General features: G+C 36.3%; 2 protein-coding genes and 1 long non-coding RNA gene across 8 annotated transcripts in view; 1 reads left to right on the top strand and 2 right to left on the bottom strand.

The window, feature by feature from the left end:
- The window catches only part of LOC145728231 (integrin alpha-PS2-like), a 41536-nt gene extending 30836 nt beyond the window's left edge, over nt 1–10700 (bottom strand). For 2 of the 3 annotated variants that reach the window (XM_081978303.1, XM_081978304.1), the window contains exons 1-2: nt 9726–10091; nt 802–929 (exon numbers count right to left, since the gene is read on the bottom strand). In XM_081978303.1, the coding sequence (XP_081834429.1) occupies nt 802–929; nt 9726–9901 (304 nt within the window). In that variant the 5' untranslated portion in view covers nt 9902–10091. Of the gene's footprint in view, nt 1–801; nt 930–9725; nt 10092–10270; nt 10320–10622 lie in introns of those variants that run through there. The other variant, XM_081978305.1, reaches the window with a different exon arrangement.
- On the top strand, nt 10451–26351 carry LOC145728234 (NADPH--cytochrome P450 reductase-like). 4 transcript variants are annotated; one of them, XM_081978315.1, is made up of 20 exons: nt 10451–10600; nt 10654–10763; nt 10955–11152; nt 11201–11337; nt 11390–11570; nt 11626–11758; nt 11813–11966; nt 12016–12274; nt 12324–12447; nt 15971–16160; nt 16214–16406; nt 17842–17991; nt 18046–18170; nt 20960–21145; nt 21207–21384; nt 21437–21671; nt 21730–21957; nt 22012–22214; nt 25321–25538; nt 25598–26351. In XM_081978315.1, the coding sequence occupies exons 1-20, from the start codon at nt 10465–10467 to the stop codon at nt 25740–25742; spliced, it is 3483 nt and encodes a 1160-aa protein (XP_081834441.1). In that variant the 5' UTR covers nt 10451–10464; the 3' UTR covers nt 25743–26351. The 4 variants fall into 4 exon arrangements, with proteins under 4 accessions (XP_081834441.1, XP_081834439.1, XP_081834440.1 ...); XM_081978313.1 differs by lacking the exons at nt 10451–10600; nt 10654–10763; nt 10955–11152; ... (4 more) ...; nt 12016–12274; nt 12324–12447 and adding an exon at nt 12587–12727 and having other exon boundaries at nt 15976–16160; XM_081978314.1 differs by lacking the exons at nt 10451–10600; nt 10654–10763; nt 10955–11152; ... (4 more) ...; nt 12016–12274; nt 12324–12447 and adding an exon at nt 13439–13457 and having other exon boundaries at nt 15976–16160.
- On the bottom strand, nt 21791–24833 carry LOC145728240 (uncharacterized). The gene is made up of 2 exons (XR_014178028.1): nt 24605–24833; nt 21791–22338 (listed from the first exon to the last, which is right to left on the bottom strand). It is a non-coding gene; the product is annotated as an uncharacterized LOC145728240 (long non-coding RNA).
- Nucleotides 26352–26783: the final 432 nt, after the last annotated feature.

The following is a 26783-nucleotide window of genomic DNA, read 5'->3' as shown; positions in this document are numbered from 1 at the left end:
TGGGCATGTAAAATCTGTGCCTACAGTGGCAAAAGTTGTGCAACCACGCAAGTTACGAAAAGTACTAATTTCATTCCGTCCAATTAATAATTTCTCCCTTTTTTTGATGACAGAATGAAAAATCTCATCCTGATCTCACTAAACCCCTATTTGATAAGCATCCATAGTGACGTCATTTAGAGGAGTTCGAACAGGTGCCGCCATACGCAGTAATAGTTGTATTGTTTTTTTGAAATCACGTGACCAAACCCAAACTACAAGAGTGCCGTGACTTGCCTAAATACTGCACTTTCACTACAATTTCGGTTCTAGGTTAACTACAATACTGACAGAATCATTAAACTTGTGTCACCCTATAGAAGTAATAAAATATCCTAATCTAGACATTATACAAAGTGGACCTGATATCACAGTACTCCATTCGGTGTAAGTGATTAATTCCAACATTAATTAGTGGCGCTAATTAAGAGCGTGTATAGTGCCGCACTTGATATCTTCGGTACCCAATGACATGTTAACAGCCAGTCTGGCGGTACCCAGGAACGTCGCTTAGACTGTGACCGTATGTGTGTGTGTGTGTTTATGAATGAACGTTGTTGCTATATAGGCGCGTGGGCGCGGTCACCTCGATTTTGAAAAACCGAAAGTGACTGCAGGCGCCGTGATTACTAAATCGCTACCTACGTGCCGTAATTAGCATTTTGACGTGAGTTTTTCTTGCTTACAGCACGGTGGTAATATAATAAACGTGTAATTTGGACGGTTTTAATTTTTTTGGGCGTATAATTTCGATATGCTTACCATCTTTGTCGAACGGGATTTCTTCGCAGGAATCGTCTCCGTCGATTCGGCATTTAAAAACTGCACCGCCCTGTCTCACGGTGGATGGTTGGTTCCTCGATTGCGCTTCCGGAGCACCAACCAGAACCCTAGAACATCCGTACAGTTGCAAATTAAAAATTCATGTAATTACAGATCGAAATTAAAAAATTACAATGGCTGAATGGCATCTATCTGTCAGAAGTGACAAACCGCTGACTTTTGACAGAGCAGGGTTGCCATATGTTTATTATTAGAAACGCCGTCATGTCAGGTCTATACAAATAACGTAATAGGTAATTTTAGTTATTACTTTCAATATTTAGCATAACAACTAATTGAAAATAATAGAATATAAATACATGCACTTGAAAATAAAATAGAATCGAATGACTTAGCATCGGGCAACCGTCCAGCAAGATTAACAATCGACAATGTTCAGATCAGGCCTGAACGGTGGACATATTGTTCCTATACACATTCAGGTGTATGTAGGTCGGCAGTAATTCGCGCTGACAATGACACCGTTTAGTTGTTTATTGAAAATTATTGCACAATCTGCCCCGACTGTACGATACAGGGGCGGCTCGTTAATATTTCTAAACTTTACCTGACTGGAGTTCATCATTCACCCCGTTTCAAAGAAGGAACCGTGTCAGGTGCCCGATTTATCATTTTTAATTTCTCCGGTGACACTTTTGGGTGTCGAAATGCACGTGAAGACTTTCGGTAACGTTAACCAGTTTTTTTTCTCCTACTATCCGTCTAGCATATTAATTTGAAAGTTAAAACAATCTTTAGGCTGGAATTTTTTCTACGAGACTGGGAAAATATTATCTCAATCGCGCAACAATAACAAGCAGATGTCCGAAATAAAAACCACGACCCGGAGAAAATGTACTAAATTATCGTTGGTGTCTTGCCAAACCTACGGGACGTGGGCAGATTCAACCTGCGAGGTGATTCAGTTTTTGTGATGACTAAAACGGAAACTGACTCCACGATCAATTTTTGTTTTGCTACTTATTGGTGGCATAATACAAGTTTCAAGACATTATTTTAAATTTAGAAATTGCCTGTGATTATTCAGCAAGGATGTTAAAGTAAATTGGTTTAGGCAGTATTTGTTTAAATGACAATCATCGTTTGTCGCTGTAAACTGCTTATTTTGACCAATCACAAACTACTCAAGCTTGGTTCACAAGCAAATATGTCCGTGGAGATGAACGAAAACGATTTTAACACTACGCTAATTGATTTTGTCCAAAGTTCCCTATTTTGTGGGATTCTAAGCACACAAGGATAATAATGCCTTGAAGAAGGCTTGGCTTCAGATTGCCAATCGAATGAAAACAATAGGTATTCGGTACAGTCAGAGAGAAAAGCGCTGTCAAAGTTTGAACTGGCAGAAACACAGTTTGAAAAGACAGTCAGCGACAAAATCGTCTGTTAAACTCACTTGGAGTGAGAAAATGACAGTTTTATCCACATTTTTGGAATCCTCATTAAGTTTCCTATCTATTAACCTAAAAAAACACTAAAAAATCGAGTATAGTCAGTCAGAAAAACAGTGTCAAAGTTTGAACTGCCAGAAACACAGTTTGAAAGGACAGTCAAGGACAAAATCGCCTGTAAACCTACTTGGAACGAGAAAATGACAGTTTTAAGCACATTTTTGGAATCCTCGTTAAATTTCCTATTCAGTTACTTGGAAAAACCGTATAAAATGTGGTACAGTCTGGGATAAAAGCAGTGTCAAATTTTGAAGTAAAAGAAACACAGTTCGGAAGGACAGTCAGGTACAAAATCGCTGGTAAAACCCACTTCTAGTGGGAAAATGTTTGATTTAAGTACATTTTTGGAATCCTCATTAAATTTCCTATTCAATAGCCAAAAAAAAAACAAAAAACATATCGGTACCGTCAGAGAGAAAAACAGTGTCAAAGTTTGAACTAACAGAAACACAGTTTGAAAGGACAGTCAAGGACAAAATCGCCTGTAAATCCCATTTGTGGTGTGAAAATGACAGTTTTAAGCACATTTTTGGAATCCTCATTAAATTTCCTATCCACTAACCTAAAAAAACACTACCAAATTGAGTACAGCCAGAGAGAAAAAAAGTGTCAAAATTTGAACTAACAGAAACATAGTTTGAAAGGACAGTCAAGGACAAAATCGCCTGTAAAACCCACTTGTAGTGTGAAAATGACAGTTTTAAGCACATTTTTGGAATCCTTATTAAATTTCCTATCCAATAGCCTAAAAAAATATCACTAAATTCGGTACAGTCAGGGAGAAAAATGCTGCCAAAGTTTGAAAACACAGTCAGTGACAAAATCGTCTGTTAAACTCACTTGGAGTGAGAAAATGACAGTTTTAAGCACATTTTTGGAATCCTCATTAAATTTCCTATCTACTAACCTAAAAAAACACTACCAAATTGAGTACAGTCAGAGAGAAAAACAGTGTCAAAGTTTGAACTAACAGAAACACAGTTTGAATGGACAGTCAAGGACAAAATCGCCTGTAAAACCCATTTGTGGTGTGAAAATGACAGTTTTAAGCACATTTTTGGAATCCTCATTAAATTTCCTATCCAATAGTCTAAAAAAACACTAAAAAATCGAGTATAGTCAGTTAGAAAAACAGTGTCAAAATTTGAACTGCTCGAAACACAGTTTGAAAGGACAGTCAAGGACAAAATCGCCTGTAAAACCCATTTGTGGTGTGAAAATGACAGTTTTAAGCACATTTTAGGAATCCTCATTAAATTTCCTATCCAATAGTCTAAAAAAACACTAAAAAATCGAGTATAGTCAGTTAGAAAAACAGTGTCAAAATTTGAACTGCTCGAAACACAGTTTGAAAGGACAGTCAAGGACAAAATCGCCTGTAAAACCCATTTGTGGTGTGAAAATGACAGTTTTAAGCACATTTTTGGAATCCTCATTAAATTTCCTATCCAATAGTCTAAAAAAAACACTAAAAAATCGAGTATAGTCAGTTAGAAAAACAGTGTCAAAATTTGAACTGCTAGAAACACAGTTTGAAAGGACAGTCAAGGACAAAATCGCCTGTAAAACCCATTTGTGGTGTGAAAATGACAGTTTTAAGCACATTTTTGGAATCCTCATTAAATTTCCTATCCAATAGTCTAAAAAAAACACTAAAAAATCGAGTATAGTCAGTTAGAAAAACAGTGTCAAAATTTGAACTGCTAGAAACACAGTTTGAAAGGACAGTCAAGGACAAAATCGCCTGTAAAACCCATTTGTGGTGTGAAAATGACAGTTTTAAGCACATTTTTGGAATCCTCATTAAATTTCCTATCCAATAGTCTAAAAAAAACACTAAAAAATCGAGTATAGTCAGTTAGAAAAACAGTGTCAAAATTTGAACTGCTAGAAACACAGTTTGAAAGGACAGTCAAGGACAAAATCGCCTGTAAAACCCATTTGTGGTGTGAAAATGACAGTTTTAAGCACATTTTTGGAATCCTCATTAAATTTCCTATCCAATAGTCTAAAAAAAACACTAAAAAATCGAGTATAGTCAGTTAGAAAAACAGTGTCAAAATTTGAACTGCTAGAAACACAGTTTGAAAGGACAGTCAAGGACAAAATCGCCTGTAAAACCCATTTGTGGTGTGAAAATGACAGTTTTAAGCACATGAGCTTCACTGTGTCATGTAAATTTTCCACGACAGTTATTTTACTGATAACTGTCATTTCTTTTCGCTGTCACCCAGTGACGCGTGTGTATGCGGCTGTTAAGTTACACGGTGCGCCAAATCGAGAAACCGATAAAACATGAAATTGTGTAAAGATGGTTTGTTGTAAATGCGACATTGACAAGGAGCCCGTTTTGCTGTTTTCGGTTCGACGACGAATAAAAGCGTCACGTTCTTAGTACAAAAACGCCGTCACGAAACCGCAAAAGGAGCGCGGCTATGCAAATGCGCCTCCGTCCAAATATGGATCCGCTCGATCCGATTGTCGACAATAACCGAAATTTGTATGAACCGGCCATCCCCGGTAATTCCATTCTTCTTCTCTTTTTACTTTGAGCGATACGTTTCGCTATATCTCGATGGTAATTCGTAATTGCTGGGTCGTAATGCGACGGCGACGCTTTTTTGCAGCAACAGTTTCTGCGCCCATATCTGGAAGTGCACGGCCGCCCAACGAAAAGCTTCTTTCTCCTCCAGTTTTTTTTACTTTTACTCATTTCATTGTTCACGTTATGGATTTTCATATCGTTTGACAATTGACACATGTCATTTAAGGCAGTGTTGCCTAATGTACACGAGTTACAAATAAACCTACATATTGAACTGTAAACTGTTGAGTAATTTATCTAACAATTTCGGTTCGTTATTGAACGAAGACGAAAGTGCTTCTTGAGTTGACCGATTAGCCTGATCGCTCTAGGATGACGTTAGCGTTGTCTCTAAATGCGGATGGGCGCGTCAGGGGCGAATCGGGACGCCCAACTGGGTCGTGCACTTTTATCGCTCGAATGACCCAATTCAACCTCGGTTTATGATCCTTTCGGCTTTATTTTTACACCTGGACTGTACTTATTGGATAAACTAGGGAAAGATCGTTCTTTTGTTTCGCACTTCATCTTGTTTATATTACTCTGATTGATTTTTGAAACGCTAAAGCGCAACTAGAGCTGGTAAACAAGGCCACCATTTTGAATTTTCCCAGGCCGCCATTTCGAATTTTCTGCAAAAAAATTGACTTGCACCTCATTTTAAACGAAATTTCACGTAGTTTCAAGAAATGACAGACAAAATGGCGTCGTAAGCCTCCATTTTGAATTTCCTGTTAAAATATTGACTTGCACCTCATTGTAAAGGAAATTTCACGTAGTTTCAAGAAATGACAGACAAAATGGCGTCCCAGGCTGCCATTTTGAATTTTCTGTCAAAATATTGACTAGCACCTCATTTTAAAGGAAATTTCACGTAATTTCAAGAAATGACACACAAAATGGCGTCCCAGGCCGCCATTTTGAATTTTCTGCAAAAAAATTGACTTGCACCTCATTTTAAAGGAAATTTCACGTAGTTTCTAGAAATGACAGACAAAATGGCGTTCCAGGCCGCCATTTTGAATTTTCCGTAAAAAGTGGTAAAAAAAATGCTAACGCTAACGCTTATTATCTGAAAAACGATAACATTTGGAGAGAAAATTATTAAAACAAAAAGTATGTGGGTTAAATAGCAAAATCGAAAAATAGCATCAGTTATTAAGGTTATTGATCAAAAAATGGTTTGCTGCCACTAGTTTTATACAGTTGTGGCAACGCTGGAATTATAGAACAAATTTTTAAACGTATTCTGTATGAACGTTAATTTTTCCAGATATTTAGCAGGATATAACTTGACCAAATATTTCGTATGGACTGTACCTAAACATCATTAAAGCAGTTTTCCGATAGATAACCAGAATGAAAATGCCACTATCGTCCGCGCAAATAATGTTCTTCCCGTATAATGGACGAACCAAATAAAGCCAATACATCATTCTAATGCGACGGAACCTGGCAGCTCTGGGTACCGTACGAATGTTAAAAATGCGGTATTGACTGGTTCTCTCGTCTATTCCCATTTCGATTTTCCTTCTTCTGTAATGTTTCTCGGGATCGACAGCTCGGAAAAAAGCTCAGTTTGATGACCTTTACGATGAAAAACGACTAACTGTCCAACTTGGTTGGAAACGATTTACTCCAAAGTTCCGTTTTCTCCTTTTGTGATATTCGGTCTGTGAGTCCTAAAACAGCATTCAAATGCATCCTTTGCTAAATGTGGGAGGTGAAACGTTTGATGAATACTAAACAAAAAAAGAACAATAATACATATTCTACTGAATGTAAAAATAATTGACGTTGCTTTTTATCAATATCCAGAGATCACAAAACGGCATCTGAATAACGATTGATATTTCCATTTACAAAGAAAATCGAATGGAAAAAACGTCACGGCGATGATGTAGGCGACATTCCGTGGCGTTAACTAATTTTAACTTTGTTATGGGAATTCTTTTATTTACATTCCGCAACGGCTTGGAAAAATCTAGACGACGTTCTCCTGCGGATACAAAAAGCCACTCGAATCGTTCGAAACGTATTAATTTCCATTGTAATTTTTATTGCCGTTTTCCTTAAATGGACCGGTAAAGGATCGGGGGCACTTTCCGGCACGGCAAAAAGTCTCTGCGCCTAATTTCGTGACAAATAACCGGCGCGTTGAAATTTATCTGCGCGATCAGGTCGTCAGGGAATTTCTTTTGTTTCCCAGACAAGACAACGACTGTCACTTGGGTACTTTACCGATATGGTCAAGCAATTTACAGAATCGAACAGATAAGAAATTTGTACTCAACAGTTAGTTTTTTTCAGTTTTTCAGACATTTGTGGTGGGAAGCTTAAAATATTTAAAAAAGCGCAAATTGAGTCTCAAAAAAAATGACAGCACGTGACCTAAACACTGCAAGTGATTTTAGGGTCACATGATGTGTATGTTTTTAGTTTGTGATTGGTCAAAAAAGCAACTAAAACTTTATATACTCAAATTTTATATCTAAATCAAGCATTCAAGCCCTTTAAGTAGTTAAATAGAGAATTCTATAACGTACTGTCAGACGTTAGGCTTGATTTTGAATAATTACATCTGCAAAACAACATACCGTAAATTAATGATCCTTCCAACAGAATTGCCACTTCGTAAGGATGCCAATCCAGTCGATTATCACCACAGTTTTCACTTTGGACACGATAAACAGGAAAAACATTTATATTAATGCACAACTAGCACTAAATTAGTGGAATTGAAAACAAAAATAACAAAACGTCATGTAGAAATGTCAAATGTGAAATTTAACGCACAAACGTCAACTTCAACTCAAACGGCGGTGTTGCCGGCTTGTGCTATAGTATACCATATTGGCTTGATATACTCGAATATTGTCAAATAAACGGTAATTTTGGATTTAAATACATACAATTAGGTCACTAATGTTGCCGATATATTAACGTACGTTTCTTTAACTTATTTATTTTTACATCACAGTTTAAGAAAAACATCAATCAATGTTTTATTTACTTTTTTATTAATTATTTTGGATAGAAGTTACAGGATTGTCTCTCTAAAATTGCTAATTTTAAATGCAAATTAGATTTGCCAATCACATGGACGCAAATCTAGTTCTTAATCCGTCCAGTAACTGGCGTTCCAAATGGGATAATTTACTTGTAGGATTTTCTAGGTTTTTGATTGAATAAGGAAGCAAAAATGTGTCAGAGGTCGTTTACGACAAGTAACTCTTCCAAATTACTTCGTTAATCGTGCAGGTCATTACCTAAATGAGAGCGAAAGCAATTTCACCGGTAAGCTCCAAATATTTGGCCGTTAGTCACTAATCGGCATGATTAAACATGTTTATTATTAACCCACATCGGTATATTGAGTGTGCCAAGTCGATAGCGATTTATCAAGCCGAAAGAAACCTTGGAGCGCGACCGCAAAGGACAAAGGGCCATCGTTTGTAACTTTTTAGGGCGTAAAAGCGGAAATGAAGCCGTCCAAATGTTAGTCGAAAACGGAGTTCATCAATCATTCTCAGCACATACACTTGAAAGAATTAGTTTAGTTCTTGACTTTTTTTTTGGTTTAACTTCCTGTCAAGCCAAAAAATGATCATTGGTTCGTTAAATTAAATTGGCAATTTGAAATTTGTAGTTAGTGACAGCCAAGTCACCTGACAATGTATGCTCGAAATAAACAAAGCATCACGTGACCACGGCGGCCATTGGTTATAAGTCACGTGAGCATTCAACCAATGAAAATCTACTATTTGTCTGACTTGGAAAAAGATTGCTCTTTCTAAAACAAGCCTAAAAATGAACAAGTGTGGAGAGCGGTTTTATTAAAGCAGAGTCTGTGACGTTATTTGACAACTGACCATGTGACTGTGTGTGGAAATTGCAACCGGTATCACGTGATCCGTTAGTCTAATTGAAAATATTTGCTAAATTTAGTCCATTCTAGTGATAAAACTAATTTTAGGGTTTTTAAGTTGAAGCTTAAGTTGCATAATGCGAGAACCACTTAGGTCAATTAAGACATACTCCGATTCCAATACTTAACGAGTCTTGGCAACCGATTGAGGTGCTTTTGTAGGTTATTATGTTATGCGGCGTCCGGCAGTCGCATAATAGTAATTTTCAATAAACAAGTTGTTCTTGAAATAGAAGTTTTAATAAATAACACATGGTATAGACAACAGGCGCGAATTATTTAAATCCACAATGTTTTGGTTGCGTAACCATCAGTGCTGGTCACGTTTATTTTACCCATATTTTATTCAATCACGTTTGGATAATAATCAATATCGACTCCGTCACTGTTTTTCACTCATTTTAATAACATCACCTTCTGTTACAAATTACTGTGATCTTGGCTAAATGGTATTTAGCGCATCTAAACGGCAAGAAGCATCCTCAATCATTCAATTAACTAAACAGTTTTAGAGCGCTGTAAAAATGGCATTAATATGGGAAAAAAATGTGAGAATGGCACGAATTCTCCCAGTTTCAATTTACGAGAAGGTAATTGGCTTAGACCGCGATAAATTCGTTGATTGCTGCAAATTGAATTTTTTATTTTTAAATTACTGACACCCCCAAGCCAAGTTATGTTATTCTGGTAGAATTGTAATTTGCTAAAGGTCGGTGTTAAATCAAAACCACACACATATAAACACAACAAACAGTGATAAAACCAAAAATTAGTCGATAACCTGGAACCTACAACTACAGTGGGTCGAAAAAGGATGTTAACAATAATCATCACTTCTATAAATATGCAAATTATGCAGCAAATTAAAAAAGTGGCTTACCATCCCCTATTGTATCCTTGTTTATGGATTGCCACTGTAAAGCCAAACATAGACCGTTCCTGAGATTCGTACACCGCATAATTAAACGACTCAACGTTAAAACAGCGGACTGACAAAATGTTTAAACAAAACAAAACACCAAACCACAGCGCACTAGAACAAGTTCTCCGCTCCATGATAACTAGAGTTTTAGTTAATTTGCACTTTTAATTAAAAGACTTTAAACGTAAACTCGTTATTGGCGTTAGAACATTATTTGGGGAAAGTTTTTATTTTTGGCGATGTAAAGAGCGCGCTTTTGAGCGCTTTATTTATTCCGACCCGGACATTTTTCTGCTTTCGCGGGCTTTCATCGACTAACTTGAAAAACCAAATCTTGCCCGCAGTTGGACGCGATCGGTTTTAAAATTAGCCGCCAAACTGCGCCATCTGCTGGACGCAAGATTAACCAGTTAGCCGTGCTTTAAACCCAGCTGTTATTTTATAGTACTACAGATGACGTAATCGACAACACAACAAATAATTAATTCCTCCTATGTACTTACTTTTATATAAAACTGCGAAGTAATCTACAACAAGTTTTCTGTCACGTACCTGGAAAAGAAAAACGTTTCTGAAAACTTTGTTTGTCCTCCAGCTGACAATGACAGTTCTAGTTTTATTCCAGCTGACAATTATTGGATTGTAGTGTTGTTCTAAATTTATTAATTTACTACTACTAAACATTATCACAATTTTTATGACTGTACAGAAGAATCTGAGAAATAGCCAACAAAAACATAACATGTTTACATCAAATGGCCATAGTTTTAACAACCAACTAATCTTAATACTCTTTGTTAATTTTGCTTTACTTCTCTCACTTGGAAAGGCTGGTAAGTGTTTATAAAAACTTACCTAGTGGTAATTAACACAAAGGACTCGGCAGATAAGCAGAATGTTCTCTATGTAATAATTGGTCAGAACAGTAGCTACAACCAAGGCTTGATTCAGGATTTGAAACAAACCATTGAAAGTCAATACATTTTGTTAAACTTGGTAAGTCACTAGTCCTATATATTATAGTTTGTAATTTACACTGTTAAATTCACCATTAAAATCAAAGAAATTTTCACAACAATCCAAATTTGTAAACAAACTGTACAGTTTGAGGTTAGGGTGAACACAACTCTTCCTTCAACATGTAGGGATGGTTTAAAACGATCGATTTAAGTTCCTCGTTATTGCAGACGACCCCTCAAATTTTCATTTCACCTGAACATTTTTCCAAAAATGGAGCTGATTGGACTATAATTCCACTGATTGAGCCCATTTTGATCGTAAATGAGCGTGTAAACGAGTTCCAGTGGGTTATTGTACTGGAAGAATACACAAACGTTAATAGTGTAGTTCTTTTAAATGAATTGGCAAAGTACACCAGTAGCAACGTAAGTATAAATAATTATCGATACAGGGTGTTTTAGTGCAATTGTTAGGAACTTTGGGTTGGTCATGCGTTGCACGATTCTGAAGCGACTATAATCCACCATTTTGCGTTTCATGACAACCCAACGTTTTTTGCGTATCCACATTTAGGATCCGGTTTTGCCATGACTATTCCACTCTTAAAAAGGTATCAAACCTCAACCTTTTACCTACTTTGTTGTGATTGTTTTTTAACTCAGACTACACAAGCGTATGCAAACTGGTTTGAAGCAACAGAACCAATTCCATATCGATTCCGGTCATGAATTTGCTTTATTCGTTTATGATGAGGGAGCAGGTCCGATGATTGAACACAACCCCAAGTTTTGTAGTGCGGAAAACCTAGATTGCGCCACATATCCGAAAAAGTTCAAACCTTGCGTAAGTATGTATTTAGGACTTATACTCAGCAGTTTTGGTTAACTATAATTTATAGGGTGGTGCCGATGTGTCCGCTATATTTTTTGCTGTCAAAACCTGTCAAAAGTTCCACGACACTCGCGTGCTAACTGTCAAACAGACTTGGCTTCCTTACGTTCGGGAGTATACATTTTTCAGCGATTTCCAGGGTAAAATGAACTAACTAGAAGTGTCAATGTCAATGTTATTTTGCTTTGTTTTAGATGACCAAGTACCAACAGTTACTGTAAACGTCGAGAATACTGAACAAGGACACTGTAAGAAAACCATAAACATTTTGCAATTTCTAGATAATGAATTTTTAATCAAGACCAACTTGCAATGGGTTGCTTTAGTGGATGATGATACAATACTTAGGTAATACAATTTTTGACTGTCAGTGTACATTACTACAATTTACGTTAAGTGTTTCAAGATTAGCCCGGCTAACAAATTGCTATCCAAATACTTCCAGCCCTTTGATACTTGGTGAAAGGTACCGTTTTGGGCTTCAAGGGTTTAATTACCCGACAGGAGGAGCTGGTGTACTGATTAACAAAGCTGCGCTACATATTTTAGCGTTAGAGTGCACTTGTCTGCGACCTGACTCTCCAGACGATATGGTCATAGGAGCGTGCGCCGATACTTTAAAAATACCCTTAATACACGTCCCTCAATTACACCAAGTGAGTTTTAAAGCTACTTAAAGGTAAATAAACTTTTTATTAAATCTAGGCCCGTCCTGACGATTACGCGGCTGGTCGACTAGCAAACAAAGACGCCATCACTTTTCATAAACATTGGATGATCGATCCTGCTCTAGTATATCGGAAATGGTTTCTCGAAGACGACCAGAAACTAATAATATCAAATCGTCACGAAGATTTATAGCTGTTTAGTTAAATTTGAAATGAGTTTGGTTGTTATTGCTTTGGATTCGAAGGAAACATCCTTACTAGTTATGACATTTGACAGAATTGATTGAACGAATGAATGACACTAATGACAGTGACAATTGTATAGGTTAGGTTAGTTGAGGAGCTGTCAGGGTAGAGACCATTTCCTACTTGAGTTAATTATTTTTTTTTTGTTTATTTTGTAACATTTTTGTGTTAATTTTAGTTCAAAACCACACTAAGGTAAGTCACTTAGGGTAGTATTAGAGTTAGCGGTTATAATTCAGCTTCCACGGGCGGCATCGATTCTTTAGTAGAGTACAAATTCCATTAGCAATTTCCATAAAAATTACCATTCACTTTAAACATTCTAGCAGTGAATAAATAGTAATTTCAGCCCGTGGATATTGTCCCTTAACGCAAACTGATATTAAATTTGACCGGACGGATTTGATTACCATATAATTATGTAATAAGCAGTTTTGTTTCTGGTGTATGAGCAAGGTTGGAGTGACTTGGCGAATCAGTTTTGATGCTGAAATTTTCGCTTGTAGATAAAATACTGTAGATTGCTTAACTAACAGAGGATAATTAGTTAAGTCATACTTGTGTAATTAGATAAAGTTTAATACAAATTTGCACACAATACAGGAGGATTCCATCAAACTTAGTATTGAATATTTACTGATAGAAAGGTTCTAGTTATTAGTTTTAAAGGTTAAACAGTAGAAAAATGTTTGAAAGGCTTCCAATTTACTTAGTAACAAAGAGTGTTTGGAAATGTTTTCAAAGCAGAACATTCAGCATTTTATTACAATCTATTGTTTATTGTATCAACTTCAAGTTTATCTTTTCAGTCCCCATTAAATTGCATTATGATAATACTTTAGTAGTGGTTTTAACTGCATTCTGGTTGATAAGGCTGCAGTGATAAGTTTAAGGCAGACACTAGTGTAATTTGTTCGGAGATTGAGTAAGTACTCCCAGTAGAAAAATTAAGTTTTCATTACCTTTATTTCCTATTTATTGTATTGCATTTAACCTTATTGTGTCCTTTCCAATTTTAAAATTATTGAACGTAATTACCGTTAATTGGCACTTTCTAGTCATAACAGCAGTGAACCACTACAGACTGAATTTTGGGTTTAGTTCCTAATTAATAGTTTTGGTGGAGACAATGCATGTGTGTGTTTACGTCAGAATTTCAAATCGCCTGACAGTATTGTACGTAAATAGGGCTCAAATTTGATCAATGCAAAAAATTCCATTTCGTCCATGTCATGAGTTGCATATATTTGAATTTCGAGTGTATTAAGTAGGAAACATTGTTTTTGACCATGGAGCAAACGTGACATCAGAATGACGTTTGTTCTGCTCATAGGAAAAATATTAACCAACACGTGATTGGTCAAAATAAGAAAGGTTGACGTTTCATTAATGTACTTTAAGCCACTAAAGTGTCTCATGCAGATGGCGCCTGTTGATAATATAACAGACACTATTGATTTGACCCTGACCAATGTGTCCATACTAATGCGTAAGAAAGTCATTCAAATGATAACGTTACTCAGCATCCATTGTGCGCAAAATATTCACACCAGAGGACTGGCATAAAATGTGTGTAACAATTTGCGGTCCGTTCAGCATGCTGTTTTGGTTATTGAACATTAAATCCTCTCGTAAGATAAACAATAATAATTGCTCAGTTTATCATGCTAATTATGAATTGCTAAGTACCTGTAAAGAACTATTTAAGAAAATAATTGGTTTTTGCAGTATTGTTTGCTATTTACATTCGTTTGCAGACAAAATACTGGCTGACTTTCAACCCTGAATAGTTAACCAAAATCCGCCACATCGTTTAGCATTCGGACGATTACGTGGTCGTGTTACTTCAATTTGTTGTTAACGAGCGTGCACCGTGACGTAAGCCAATCAGCAAACTTATATCAACAAGCCTCAGAACGTGAAACGACTTATTTTGCGAAACGAACGCGTTCCGAACGCATCTATAGCGGTTTCGGTCCCCCGGGTCACCATCCTCAGTGTTGTTGGTGTTTTGTTGCTGCAGTTTTACTTACTTTTTTTTTTGGCATTATGCTGTCGTCGGTTTTGTCGTGGATTACTGGGTTTATTATGGTGAGTTACTGGCAAATGAGATTGAATACCCTCAAGTCAATTGTATATTTGTTAATAACTGTATTTCCATTTTTTTTTTTTGCATTTTTTTAAAAGGGACTTGTAAATCTTGCAAATTTTAGTCAAATTTTGACATTAGTCACATATATCACGTGGTTTTAGAGGATAATTTAGCTAGGTAGTTACTTAACGTCAAAATAACTCACATAAACCTCAGAAACACGTTTTATACCAAATACTGCAAGAAAGCTTTTTAAAACCATGATTTTTGCAACTTTTGAGCACAGTTTGGCAGTTTTAACTTTAATGACACGTGATTTTAGAACACTATTTAGCTAGACGGTCACGTGACAATTGTCATAAATCTCCGAACGCGTCTCGTTTCGAAAACTGTGTTAAACTTTAATTCTTGTAGATTCTAGGCAAATTTTACCATTAGTGACAAATAACACGTGGTTTTAGCGGATAATTTAGCTAGGCAGTCACGTGACCCACTTGGAGTAAGGAAATTGCTGTTTTTAAGAACAGTTTTAGAATCCTCATTAAATTCCCATATTATCCAATAACCTGAAAAACACTACAAAACATGTGGAATTGGCAATTCGCAGTATATCCAGTTTTTCACAACCCACATAATGACAAACGTTGTATTGACGGAAAGTTGAAATGTCAAAGCGCAAAACTCACTGCTGAGTTGCCGGCTTGTGCAATATTTGATTGAGTCGACGTCGAAATGAACGTAATACCGAATTAGGATTGTAATTAGTTTTATTTTAGGTTCTAAAATGTCTAGACGACTAATTATCTTTTTTGGGCCTATTTGCTTATATAATATCATTATTACATTGGACTATTGAACATAACGTGTTTGGGGTAATGCAAAAATAATCAATCAAGAAAATATTGTTATTATTATTATTTTTAATGATGAGCATGCAATTTTACTCTCATACTGCTTAATAAATAATGTAAACTGTAAGTCATTATTATCGTTTTTTTTTAACTGATTAGATCTGTTTAGGATAGGAATAATATAATGATTCACCGTTTTTCTGCAAGATTGTATTATACATCATAAAAACAGCTTACTTTTCAACTTTCAGTCATGTTAATTCGTAGATAGTACACACGCTTTTAATATCACCATTTCACAACACTTGATCAAAAGATAATGATTTGCTATAATTGTTCGTTTCCGTCATTGTTTAATTAAGTTTTAGAGCAGTATATTAATGAAACTTGATGGGTAATAGTCGTTTTACGCACGTAGTTTTTTGAATACATTACAGACCGTTTAAAACAATAACCCAAATTTGCATTCACGTCAAAGTTTATAATTATTTCTAATGCAGGGTTCGATCATGGAGGAAGCTAACGCTGATGTGGGAGCTGAACAAATTCCAGAGGCTTCCGAATCATTGTTCAGCATGGCGGATGTTGTGGTTTTAGCCTTGATTATTGGCGCCATCGGTTTTTGGCTGGTCAAACGAAACAATCGTCCTGTCAACAATCTGTCCATGAAATCGTACACAATCCAGTGAGTTTCGACAGGTTTCACGTGGTTTTTTTCTAATTTTTGGGGTTTTCCAGGCCAACGTCAATCACGATGCAAAACACCACCGAAAACTCGTTTATCAAAAAACTACAATCGTCCGGTAGAAGTTTGGTGGTGTTTTACGGCAGTCAAACCGGAACTGGTGAGGAATTTGCCGGCCGTTTGGCCAAGGAGGGAGTGAGGTACCGTCTCAAGGGAATGGTGGCCGATCCGGAGGAATGCGACATGGTAAGATTACCCTCACGCAGTTTAATACTTTAATTGTTATACTCGTTCAACTGGAACCAGTTTAAATGGTCAAGTTTGTGATGTAACTTATTACGTCAAAGTAATGCAGGCCAATGTCGGATTTTGTTCGAGAGTGTCGGCCACGCGTCGTTAAGATCTCGAAAACTCGCAGATGTCAAGGATCAGCGCACGTGTCGCTTATAATTTAGTTTTTAAAGAAAATTCCAGACTTTGTTTAGTTTACAGTTTATCAGAATTGTGTGCTAAATGAAACATTGTATGTTATTTAATAGCAATAATTGACACGCCATGAACAAGTCATTATAAATTAATAGTTTGGTGTAATTCCCTGCCACGGCAACGTTGCACGAGATCACTCATTATTCCATAGCCTTCTTGTTTTTAAATTTGACCTTCAGTAGAAAAGAACAAATATCAGGGGACCGATTTTTTAAAGCAAAGAACGGAATTCTCAAGAGAAGTGTTGATAGAATGTGCCAGAAGAAGCTGACAATGATGGGTTCCTGTCACAGTATACAGTTCGTACATTTTCATACGCACCCAGGAGGTGGTATACTCCGTAAGCGGCCAAAACGGAAGTCGCCATCTTGATCCGCAACACGCCTACTGCGCAATTGAATGAAACTTCCGAAGTTAGTCGTAAAACAGTTTTGTTTATATTTGGTGGTATGCGAAGTTAAACCTAAAAACCTTTTTTTGGGAAATACTCTTTAGTACATGTGACAGCTGTTTGTTTGTTTACGTTTATTTTGACAGATTCAGATACTGGTTTTACCAGTAAATAGGTCTAACAACCTCTCCACCAAAAATCACCATTCTATTACGTTTAGAATGTGAGTTATTGTGATTTTGCCGTTTGCGGACACTGTTCTCAACCTTTTTCGTGTCTTACTCTCTATTTTCTGGTGTGGTTACCACTCTGTACGAGGTTTGATTGGTGTGATTTTTTAGTTGATCTCAGTCACAGTCTAAACAACCCTTCCACCAAAACTCACTTTTGTTACGTTTAGAATGTAAGTTATTATCTACAGAAAAGCTGAACCCAGAAATGTATTACAAGACGTGTTAATGTTTACAGTGTCTATCTCATTTTAACTCATTCTGACAAGACAAGATGGCCTATGTTACAACAGCTGAGGGTCTTAAAGGATATCTAACCGCGTTTTACGCACTTTTTGTAATTTTAAGAACGTTAGCAGCTTAAAGCAAGCTCTAATCTCAAATTAGCTTCAACAACTCAGTTCCATCAAATTTCGCTTTACAGCGGGTGTTAGCGCTTTCCAGAAAACGCTTAGAGCCGCTGTAAGCAGCTGTTGTCAAATTAGGTTAGGTTACAACTAATTTTTGTCTTTGAAGGAATATTTATCATCATGTTGGCATAACTAGTTTATTACTTTTTCGTAATTTTTTTTAGGAAGAACTGGTAAATCTAAAAAACATTCCCAATTCCCTGGCGGTGTTTTGTATGGCCACTTACGGTGAAGGAGATCCCACAGACAACGCCATGGAGTTTTACGAGTGGCTTCAAAACGGAGACGCCGATTTAACCGGTTTAAATTACGCCGTAAGTATTTTGGTTAATTACACGCAAAAATCGTGACTGAATTGAAATTCGCAGGTATTTGGACTGGGCAACAAGACCTACGAGCACTACAACGAAGTGGCCATTTATATAGATAAGCGTTTGGAGGAACTGGGAGCCACCAGAGTATTTGAACTAGGTCTGGGCGATGACGACGCCAAGTAAGTACAATACGGAATAATAACATTACAATTGGATATTCATAAAGCAAAATTGTGCCTACGTGACCGATTTATAGTTTGAACTTCAGTCAGGACCCTAATTAATTCGCTAAGGTATTGTAGTTGCCACTGATGATCTTTGAACGTTTCAATGATAACGAATTTATCATTTTTAAAGTGTTATCAGTTTCGGTAGTACGATAGGAAGGTTTAATTATTAAAACTTTGTGAATAAATAGAATCCGGATTAAATAGCACTAAAATCATGAAAAAAGGCACAATATACTTTCAGAGATGCAAAATTTTTAAGTTACTACTTGAGGAGCATTTGGAAGGTTTTGAACAGTTTAAAGAGCATATTGAAGGTTCTGGAATGCTTTAGAGGCACTTGAAAATTCTTAGACTGTTCTAGAATTTTTTTGGATGCTTGTAGACTGTTTTGATATATTTTGGGGGCTTCTAGACTAGTTGAAGAGCATTTGGAATCTTTTTGACTGTTCTAGATTGTTTTGAAAGGCTTCCGGGTGTTTTAGAAGCATTTTGGAGTTTCTGTAGTGTTTTAAAGTCTTTTTAGACTACTTCCAGGAGCATTGAAGGTTCTGGACTGCTTTTAAGGCATTTCAATCCTTGTAGATGGTTTTAGAAACTTTTGGAAGCTTTTAAACTTCTCTAAGAGGAAAAGGAAACTTTTAGACTGAATGATGAAATGTTTTGAGAGCTTCCAAAGCTTTTGGAAGGCTTTCGACTGCTTTAGAAGCATTTAGAAAGGTTTCTGGAGAGTTAAAAAAGCATTGAAAGTTGTGGACTGTTTTTAAAGTAAATTTGAAAAGTTATTGACGGTTCTACAAACTTATGGAAGCTTTTAAACTGCTTTAGAAAGCATACGGAAACTTTTAGACTGCCTTGAAATTTTTTAAGAGCTTCTAGACTACTTGAAGATTATTTGTAAGCCTTCAGAGTGTTCTAGACTATTTTGGAAGGCTTTCGATTGCTTAAGAAGCATTTTACAGTTTCTGTAGTATTTTGAAATCCTTTTAGACTACTTTAGGAGCATTGTTGCGAAAAAATCTGTTTTTATAGTGCTAAATACGGAACGCTCCTGTGTGTGTCGTTTTTATTTCGGAACGCGCTGCTCGCGAAAAGAGACATTGCGTTTTTAACCTAACCTAACTTGTTTTTTTGATTATTATTGTGTGGTCTAACTTATTTTTTCCTCTCTTTTGTTATTTTTGTCAACAATAAAGTTGTTTTAGATGTTATTTTACGTGAAATTCTTAAAATCTTCACACCCGTACATTACAAGCATTTAGAAGGTTTCTGGAGAGTTTAAAAAGCATTGAACGTTCTGGATTTAGAGTGTTCTAAAAGTGTTTGGAAGCTCCTGGACTATTTTGGAAGGCTTTCGACTGCTTGAGAAGCATTTTGGAGTTTCTGTAGTGTTTTAAAACCGTTTTACACTACTTTTGAAGCATTCGGAAAGAGTTTGAACAATTTAAAGAGCATTGAAGGTTCTGGACTGCTTTTAAGGCATTTCAATCCTTCTAGACGCTTCTTGAAACTTATGGAAGCTTTTAGACTGCCTTGACAATTTTTAAGAGCTTCTAGTCTAGCTGAAAATTATTTAGAAGCCTTTAGAGTGTTCTAAAAGCTTTTGGAAGCTTTTAGGCTATTTTGGAAGGCTTTCGACTGCTTGAGAAGCATTTTGGAGTTTCTGTAGTGTTTTAAAACCGTTTTACACTACTTTTGAAGCATTCGGAAAGAGTTTGAACAATTTAAAGAGCATTGAAGGTTCTGGACTGCTTTTAAGGCATTTCAATCCTTGTAGGCGCTTCTTGAAACTTTTGGAAGCTTTTAAACTTCTCTAAGAGGAAAAGGAAACTTTTAGACCGAATGATGAAATGTTTTGACAGCTTCTAGGCTGTTCTAAAAGCTTTTGGAAGGCTTTCGACTGATTAAGAAGCTTTTTACAGTTTCTCTAGTATGTTGAAATCTTTTTAGACTACTTTAGGAGCATTTGGAAGGTTTCTAGAGAGTTTAAAAAGCATTGGAAGGTTTTTGTACTGCTTTTAAAGTATTTGAAAACTTATGGACGGTTCTACAAACTTCTGGAAGCTTTTAAACTGCTTTAGAACCATACTGAAGCTTTTAAACTACCTTGACATTTTTTAAGAGCTTCTAGACTAGTTGAAGATTATTTAGAAGCCTTTAGAGTGTTCTAAAAGCTTTTGGAACCTTCTAGGCTATTTTGGAAGGCTTTCGACTGCTTGAGGAGCATTTTGGAGTTTTTGTAGTGTTTTAAAACCTTTTTACACTACTTTCGAAGCATTCGGAAAGAGTTTGAACAGTTTAAAGAGCATTGAGGGTTCTGGACTGCTTTTAAGGCATTTGAAACCTTGTAGACGGTTCTAGATACTTTTGGAAGCTGTTAAACTGCTCTAGAAGCATATGGAAGCTTTTAGACTGTTCTAAAAGCTTTTGGAAGCTTCTAGGCTGTTATGTAAGCTTTTGCAAGGCAATTTGGAGCTCCTGTAGAGTTTTGGAATGTTATTTTTTTAGCCTACTTCGGAGTATTTGGTCAGTTTAAATTTGTAAATTAATACTTACCCATGTTGCAACAGATAATTGATATGTTTTTGTCTCTCAGAAGCCTTCAATATCTCAATATAACTATTACAATTGTAAATAATCCTATACAAAATAAAACCCTACAACAATAAGCACAAAAAGTAGAAAAAAACATGAAAAACATCTGTCAAATGTCGTGTTTTAACGTAAATCGTTCATTTCAGTATTGAAGATGACTTCATTACATGGAAGGACAAATTTTGGCCGGCCGTTTGTGAGTATTTCGGCATTGAATCGACCGGAGAAGACGTCAGCATGCGTCAATATCGACTGGTTGAGCACGAAGACAATGTCGACCGAGTATTTACCGGAGAAATGGGCCGATTACACTCGCACAAAAACCAGAGACCGTAAGTATTTTCCAAAACCTTCAAAGTGCAACGTAACAGCGGTTTTTCCCTCATTTTGCAGACCGTACGACGCCAAAAATCCCTACTTATCTAAAATTCTGGTCAATCGCGAACTGTTCAAAAACAGCGACCGGAGTTGCATGCACATCGAATTTGATATTGAAGAATCGAAAATGCGGTACGATTCCGGTGATCACCTGGCCGTGTATCCTATCAACAACACCGAACTGGTGGAAAAGGTTTGTGTTTTTCGCTGTAAAAACCACAGTTCAAAGAAATGAGTTGTTTTAGATTGGCAAACACTGCGAGAAGAATCTAGACACCATATTTTCGTTAATTAATACCGACGAAGAATCGAGCAAAAAGCATCCATTCCCGTGCCCTTGTAGCTACAGAACTGCCCTCACTCATTACGTGGATATTACTCAGAATCCCAGAACTCACGTTTTGAAGGAATTAGCCGAGTATTGCGCAGATCCCGCCGAAAAAGAACAACTCAAATTAATGGCCAGTACCAGCCCTGAAGGTTATTTGGTTAATTAAGTAAGAGGAACACTTTTACCGAATTAAAATGTTTATTTCAGGCAAGGCTCTATATCAGAAATGGATCAGCGAAGAAAACCGCAACATCGTTCACATTCTTGAAGATTTACCGTCGTGCAAACCTGCCCTGGACCATTTGTGCGAATTGTTGCCCAGACTTCAACCGCGTTACTACTCCATATCGTCATCCCCTAAGTTGCACCCCACTACTGTTCACGTGACAGCTGTGGTAGTCGAGTACAAAACCCCTACAGGCCGGATAAACAAAGGTCTGATTGGTCGTTATCACACTTTGCAGTGTTGTTATTGAATGTGGGTTTTAGGTGTGGCAACCACGTGGCTCAAAAAGAAAATCCCTACTCCGGACGGAACTCCCCAGACTGTGCCGATTTTTATTCGGAAATCTCAATTCCGATTACCCAGCAAACCTCAAACGCCAGTTATTATGGTTGGGCCCGGTACTGGAGTAGCTCCTTTCAGAGGATTCGTCCAAGAGAGGAATCACTCCAAGAATGAAGGCAAACAGGTACGATCAATCTTCTAAAAAAATTCACTTAAAAATTCAACAAAAACAAAACTTTTTAAATTACCGGAAAATGTTGAGAACCAATCTGCACTAATGGAAGCGACCGCCCCCTATACTAGAAAGCCTAAAATGTCGCTTTTAATGGCGGCTTTAGCGGTTTTTGTTTTATACACAAACGTATGCAGATGCAGTAAGAAATATGTTTTTTTTTAAATTATTTCTTGTAGTTTATTGCAAGTTGTCAGTGAAAAACCAAAAAAGATTAATCCCTTTTCCAGGCATGTATTTGATAGAACTTTTTATGCGCAATCAAGTCCAGCCTAAACCAATGGGGTCGTCAATCAATAGTGGAATTTAAGGTTCCGAATACGAAAATTTTAATTACTCCATTATTTGACAAGTTACGTCAAAATGTCATAGAAAGAAAAAGATAGAGCAGATTTCAAGCTTTCTAAAAACGTCCCCCCATGAGCTGATTGATAACACCGTTTGGACGCTAGAGGGCGTCAAAATGATTTCACCCTAAAATCACATATTTTGGGACACACCTTGCTTTGACCCTAAATTACTTCCTTATTTGACAAGTTACATCAAAATGTCATAGAAAGAAAAAGATAGAGCAGATTTCAAGCTTTCTAAAAATGTTCCCCCATGAACTGATTGATAACACCGTTTGGACGCTAGAGGGCGTCAAAATTATTTCAGCCTAAAATCACATATTTTGGGACACACCTTGCTTTGACCCTAAATTACTTCCTTATTTGACAAGTTACATCAAAATGTCATAGAAAGAAAAAGATAGAGCAGATTTCAAGCTTTCTAAAAATGTTCCCCCATGAACTGATTGATAACACCGTTTGGACGCTAGAGGGCGTCAAAATTATTTCAGCCTAAAATCACATATTTTGGGACACACCTTGCTTTGACCCTAAATTACTCTCTTATTTGACAAGTTACGTCAAAATGTCATAGAAAGAAAAAGATAGAGCAGATTTCAAGCTTTCTAAAAATGTCCCCCCATGAGCTGATTAATAACACCGTTTGGCCGCTAGAGGGCATCAAATTTCCTGTACCATAATATCACATATTATATTGTAAATATTTTTTAGTCAGATTTCATGTCTCTTAATCCGGCCGAGCTCCTGGCAAAGAAATTTTACACAATTAACACAGACAGTTAAATTTTAGATCTAACTCGGTTAGTTTTTGAGATATCAAAAAACCGACTGCACCAGAGTCTTTTCCGGGAAATTTTAACATAAAATGACACCGAGACGTCAACTGTAACTTGACAAATAAAAAAAGTTGTATTTTTTGACAGTTCAAGGCCGCCATTTTGAATTTTCTGTCAAAATATTGATTTGCACCTCATTTTAAAGCAAATTTTACGTAGTTTCAAGAAATGACAGACAAAATGGCGTTTTAGGCCGCCATTTTGAATTTTCTGTTAAAATATTGACTTGCACCTCATTTTAAAGGAAATTTCATGCAGCATGCATAAAAACGACCTATTACGTCTTACATTTCAATATTACATCCCTAATAATTTTACAAAAAGCTTAAAAAGAAAGTTAAAATTAGCCGGGCAGCATCCTCTGTGACGTAGTGAAGGACCCTTCAATTTCATAACGTACGTGATAGTGTTCTCAGGATGCAAATTACCACCGCCTACTATGCTTGTCAAAAATTCCAATATGGCGGGAATAGTGATGACAGTTTGTATTGTGGAAATTGAGTTTTTTGAGGATTAGATGAATTTTTACTGTTTAAAATCAAGACTTGAGGTTATTTGCGTAAGTTATTTTTGTTTGCTGCCGTTCATAAGTTTTTCAAGCCGCATTGTAACAGCAGTTCAGGAAAAAGCCCAACCGTGTCAGTTTTTTACCGGATCTAACCCAACAGTGGTTGAACACTTTGAAGTGGGATGATTTTACTCCAACACTATACTCAATGGTAGGTACAAGTGCTTTCTAGTACAGTAAATTTATTAGGTACTTGTTACATGCACAGGTATGTGAGTTACATTTTAAAGCATCCTTCATTGTGAGAGTAATAATTTTGAATGAATGTTCTTGGTAATAACAGAAGAACAATTTACCAGTTTTGCTTACCTAGTTTCAAGGATTCACAGATTTTCTTACATTGAACAGTGTTTAAACTAGTTTGCTGTGTGTTGTACTTTCCAGGACAAATATTCTAACCAATTTGTTTAGGCTGGACTTGATTGTGTATAAAAAAGCTCTATCCATACATATCTGGATCAGGAATGAACCTTTTTTTGAATTTTCACTCACAACTTGCAATCAACTACACGAAATAATTTTAAAAAACATTTCCTACTGCATTTGCATACGTTTGCGTATAAAACGAAGCAGTCATATACTATTTACAGCCAAAGCCTCATAATCATTGCCCAAAGTGCACCATGTTTTCCGAATTTCTCGGCACAAGTAGAAACATTTTGGATGGCGAAACTTGAGAAGTATTATTGCAACACCGTACAAAGCATTGTTTTAAATTCATATTCACAACTAGTAGCATTTGTTGTCTGCAGCAATAAAAAATAAACAAATTCAAAACCAAAACCATAAACAATAAAATAGGGTTAGGGTGACGTGATACGTGATCTTCTTTCTTGACGTGGAAATCGGCGTTGCCAAATAGTAAAAAACTGCATGTGACGTCATAGTTTTTTGAATGCTCAATTTCTCAGTTATTATAGCTTTAAATGAAAATCGCAAAATACACGTCCGTAATAGTTCACCGAAAGTTGTTGAAAACGGTAAAAAAAATTGTGTTTTTGTTTTTGTTGTTGATGACAACTAAAAACTACTTACCGAGAAACAAAAAAAACCTCAATATTGACTAATATTATTATTAAAAATTTTCTGTTAAAAAACTGCGTCAACTTATATATAAGAAGTAAATAAAAACAAAATTTATGTAAAGTTTGGGTTTTAATAAAAAAAACTGAACATCCGGCAACGTGGCGCGTTAAACGTCAATGACGTGCATCGGCCGATTTATTTTGATAATTTCAATATGGCGTCACTATCATTTTTCCTGCGACAGAGAGTAGTTTCATGTGATTGAAAACTTATTGCAGGTGGGCCAAACTGTTCTTTACTACGGCTGCCGAAGAAAAATCGAAGATTTTCTGTACGAGGAAGAATGGCGACAGTACGAAAAGGACGGATTGCTCACCCTAAAAGTAGCGTTCTCCCGAGACCAAAACAAGAAAGTTTACGTGACGCATTTAATCGAACAAGACGCGGATACCATTTGGAATATTTTCGAAAACAACGGACATTTGTACATTTGTGGGTGAGTTACGATTTTTGCTGTAAAATCATAAGATTTGAACTTAAAATCTGCTTTTTTAGCGACGCAAAATCAATGGCGGTTGACGTGCGCAATATCATTCTGAACATCATTCAAGCCAAAGGTAACATGACAGAAGAACAGGCGCAAGCCTACTACAAGAAAATGGAGACGCAAAAACGTATTTCCATGGACGTGTGGAGTTAATGCGAACCACTAAGACGATGGAGTTTAGCTAATAATACGGTCGAAGGTCGATGATATGACAGAGTTTGTTAATTATTATTTATTGCCACGTTATAGGATTGATGCCTGTGCGGTATAGTATTGACGGTAAATTTTGTTAGGTGGCGCATACTAAATCTTTTCCCACCTCTAATTGACTCAAAAAAAAAAAGTCAAGTTAAACTTGACTCAGCTGTGATAAATCCTAATGTGATTTGTTTGCATTTTACACTCTACTTGTCTTAAAACGATAGTAATTGTGCAGCTGCGTTTAGTTGAATTTCTCAGTTTTAGGGCCGGTTTATGGTGCTCGCTGATAACCCAGGTTTTATTGTGCTGGTGCTTAGCGTTGTACATACCATTAAGTTTTAAGTACGTTCAGTGATTATTACTCACTTTAATTCCTCAATTGTTTTTTGGAAGTCATTATATTGTGTTTTCTTTTGTTTAAATGATAATGAAAGGTGATTTTCGCTTTTCATTGTGCAATAATTTTCGAGCTAGTTACGTATTTTTTTATGTGGTATTGTAAGCGTACTATTGTTTAAGGATAATACAAATATATATTGCAATATATAATTTTAGTAATTATTTGTGCGTTTTATTTTATTAAACTTTGGATGGTTTGAATTGGTATCGGTAATATATATAAATTTGGAAAATCAAGTAGTCAGGGAGAAAAGTGGTGTCAAAATATAAAATGCCAGGGACACAATTTGAAAGAAACGTCAGGGACAAAATGGCCTGTAAAACCCACTTGAAGTAAGAAAATGACTGTTTTAAGTAAATATTTGAAATCCTCATTAAATTTCCTATCTGATAACATAAAACAACACTACAACATTTAATACAGTCAGGGCGAAAAATGGGTGTCAAAGTTTGAACTGCTAGCAACACCGTTTTGAGTATACAGTCACGGACAAAATCGCTTGTAAAAGCCACTTAGAGTGAGAAAATGACTGTTTTAAGTACATTTTTGGAATCCTTATTAAATTTCTTGGTCAATAACATAAAAAAACTACA

The sequence above is a fragment of the Ips typographus genome, linkage group LG4 (assembly GCF_016097725.1).
Source record: "Ips typographus isolate SLU linkage group LG4, UJ_Ityp_2.0, whole genome shotgun sequence".
NCBI lineage: Eukaryota > Metazoa > Arthropoda > Insecta > Coleoptera > Curculionidae > Ips > Ips typographus.
Note: the sequence above shows the minus strand (reverse complement) of the source record. Positions and strands in the feature narration are given on the sequence as shown.

What these genes read in the sequence shown, in the direction of transcription:
- LOC145728234 (XM_081978315.1), top strand. Translation starts at nt 10,465, where the DNA reads ATGACTGTACAGAAGAATCTGAGAAATAGCCAACAAAAACATAACATG. An exon ending in CGAAAAAGTTCAAACCTTGC is followed by an intron (nt 11,571 to 11,625) that starts GTAAGTATGTAT and finishes TATAATTTATAG; the next exon opens with GGTGGTGCCGATGTGTCCGC. An exon ending in GATGATGATACAATACTTAG is followed by an intron (nt 11,967 to 12,015) that starts GTAATACAATTT and finishes ATTTACGTTAAG; the next exon opens with TGTTTCAAGATTAGCCCGGC.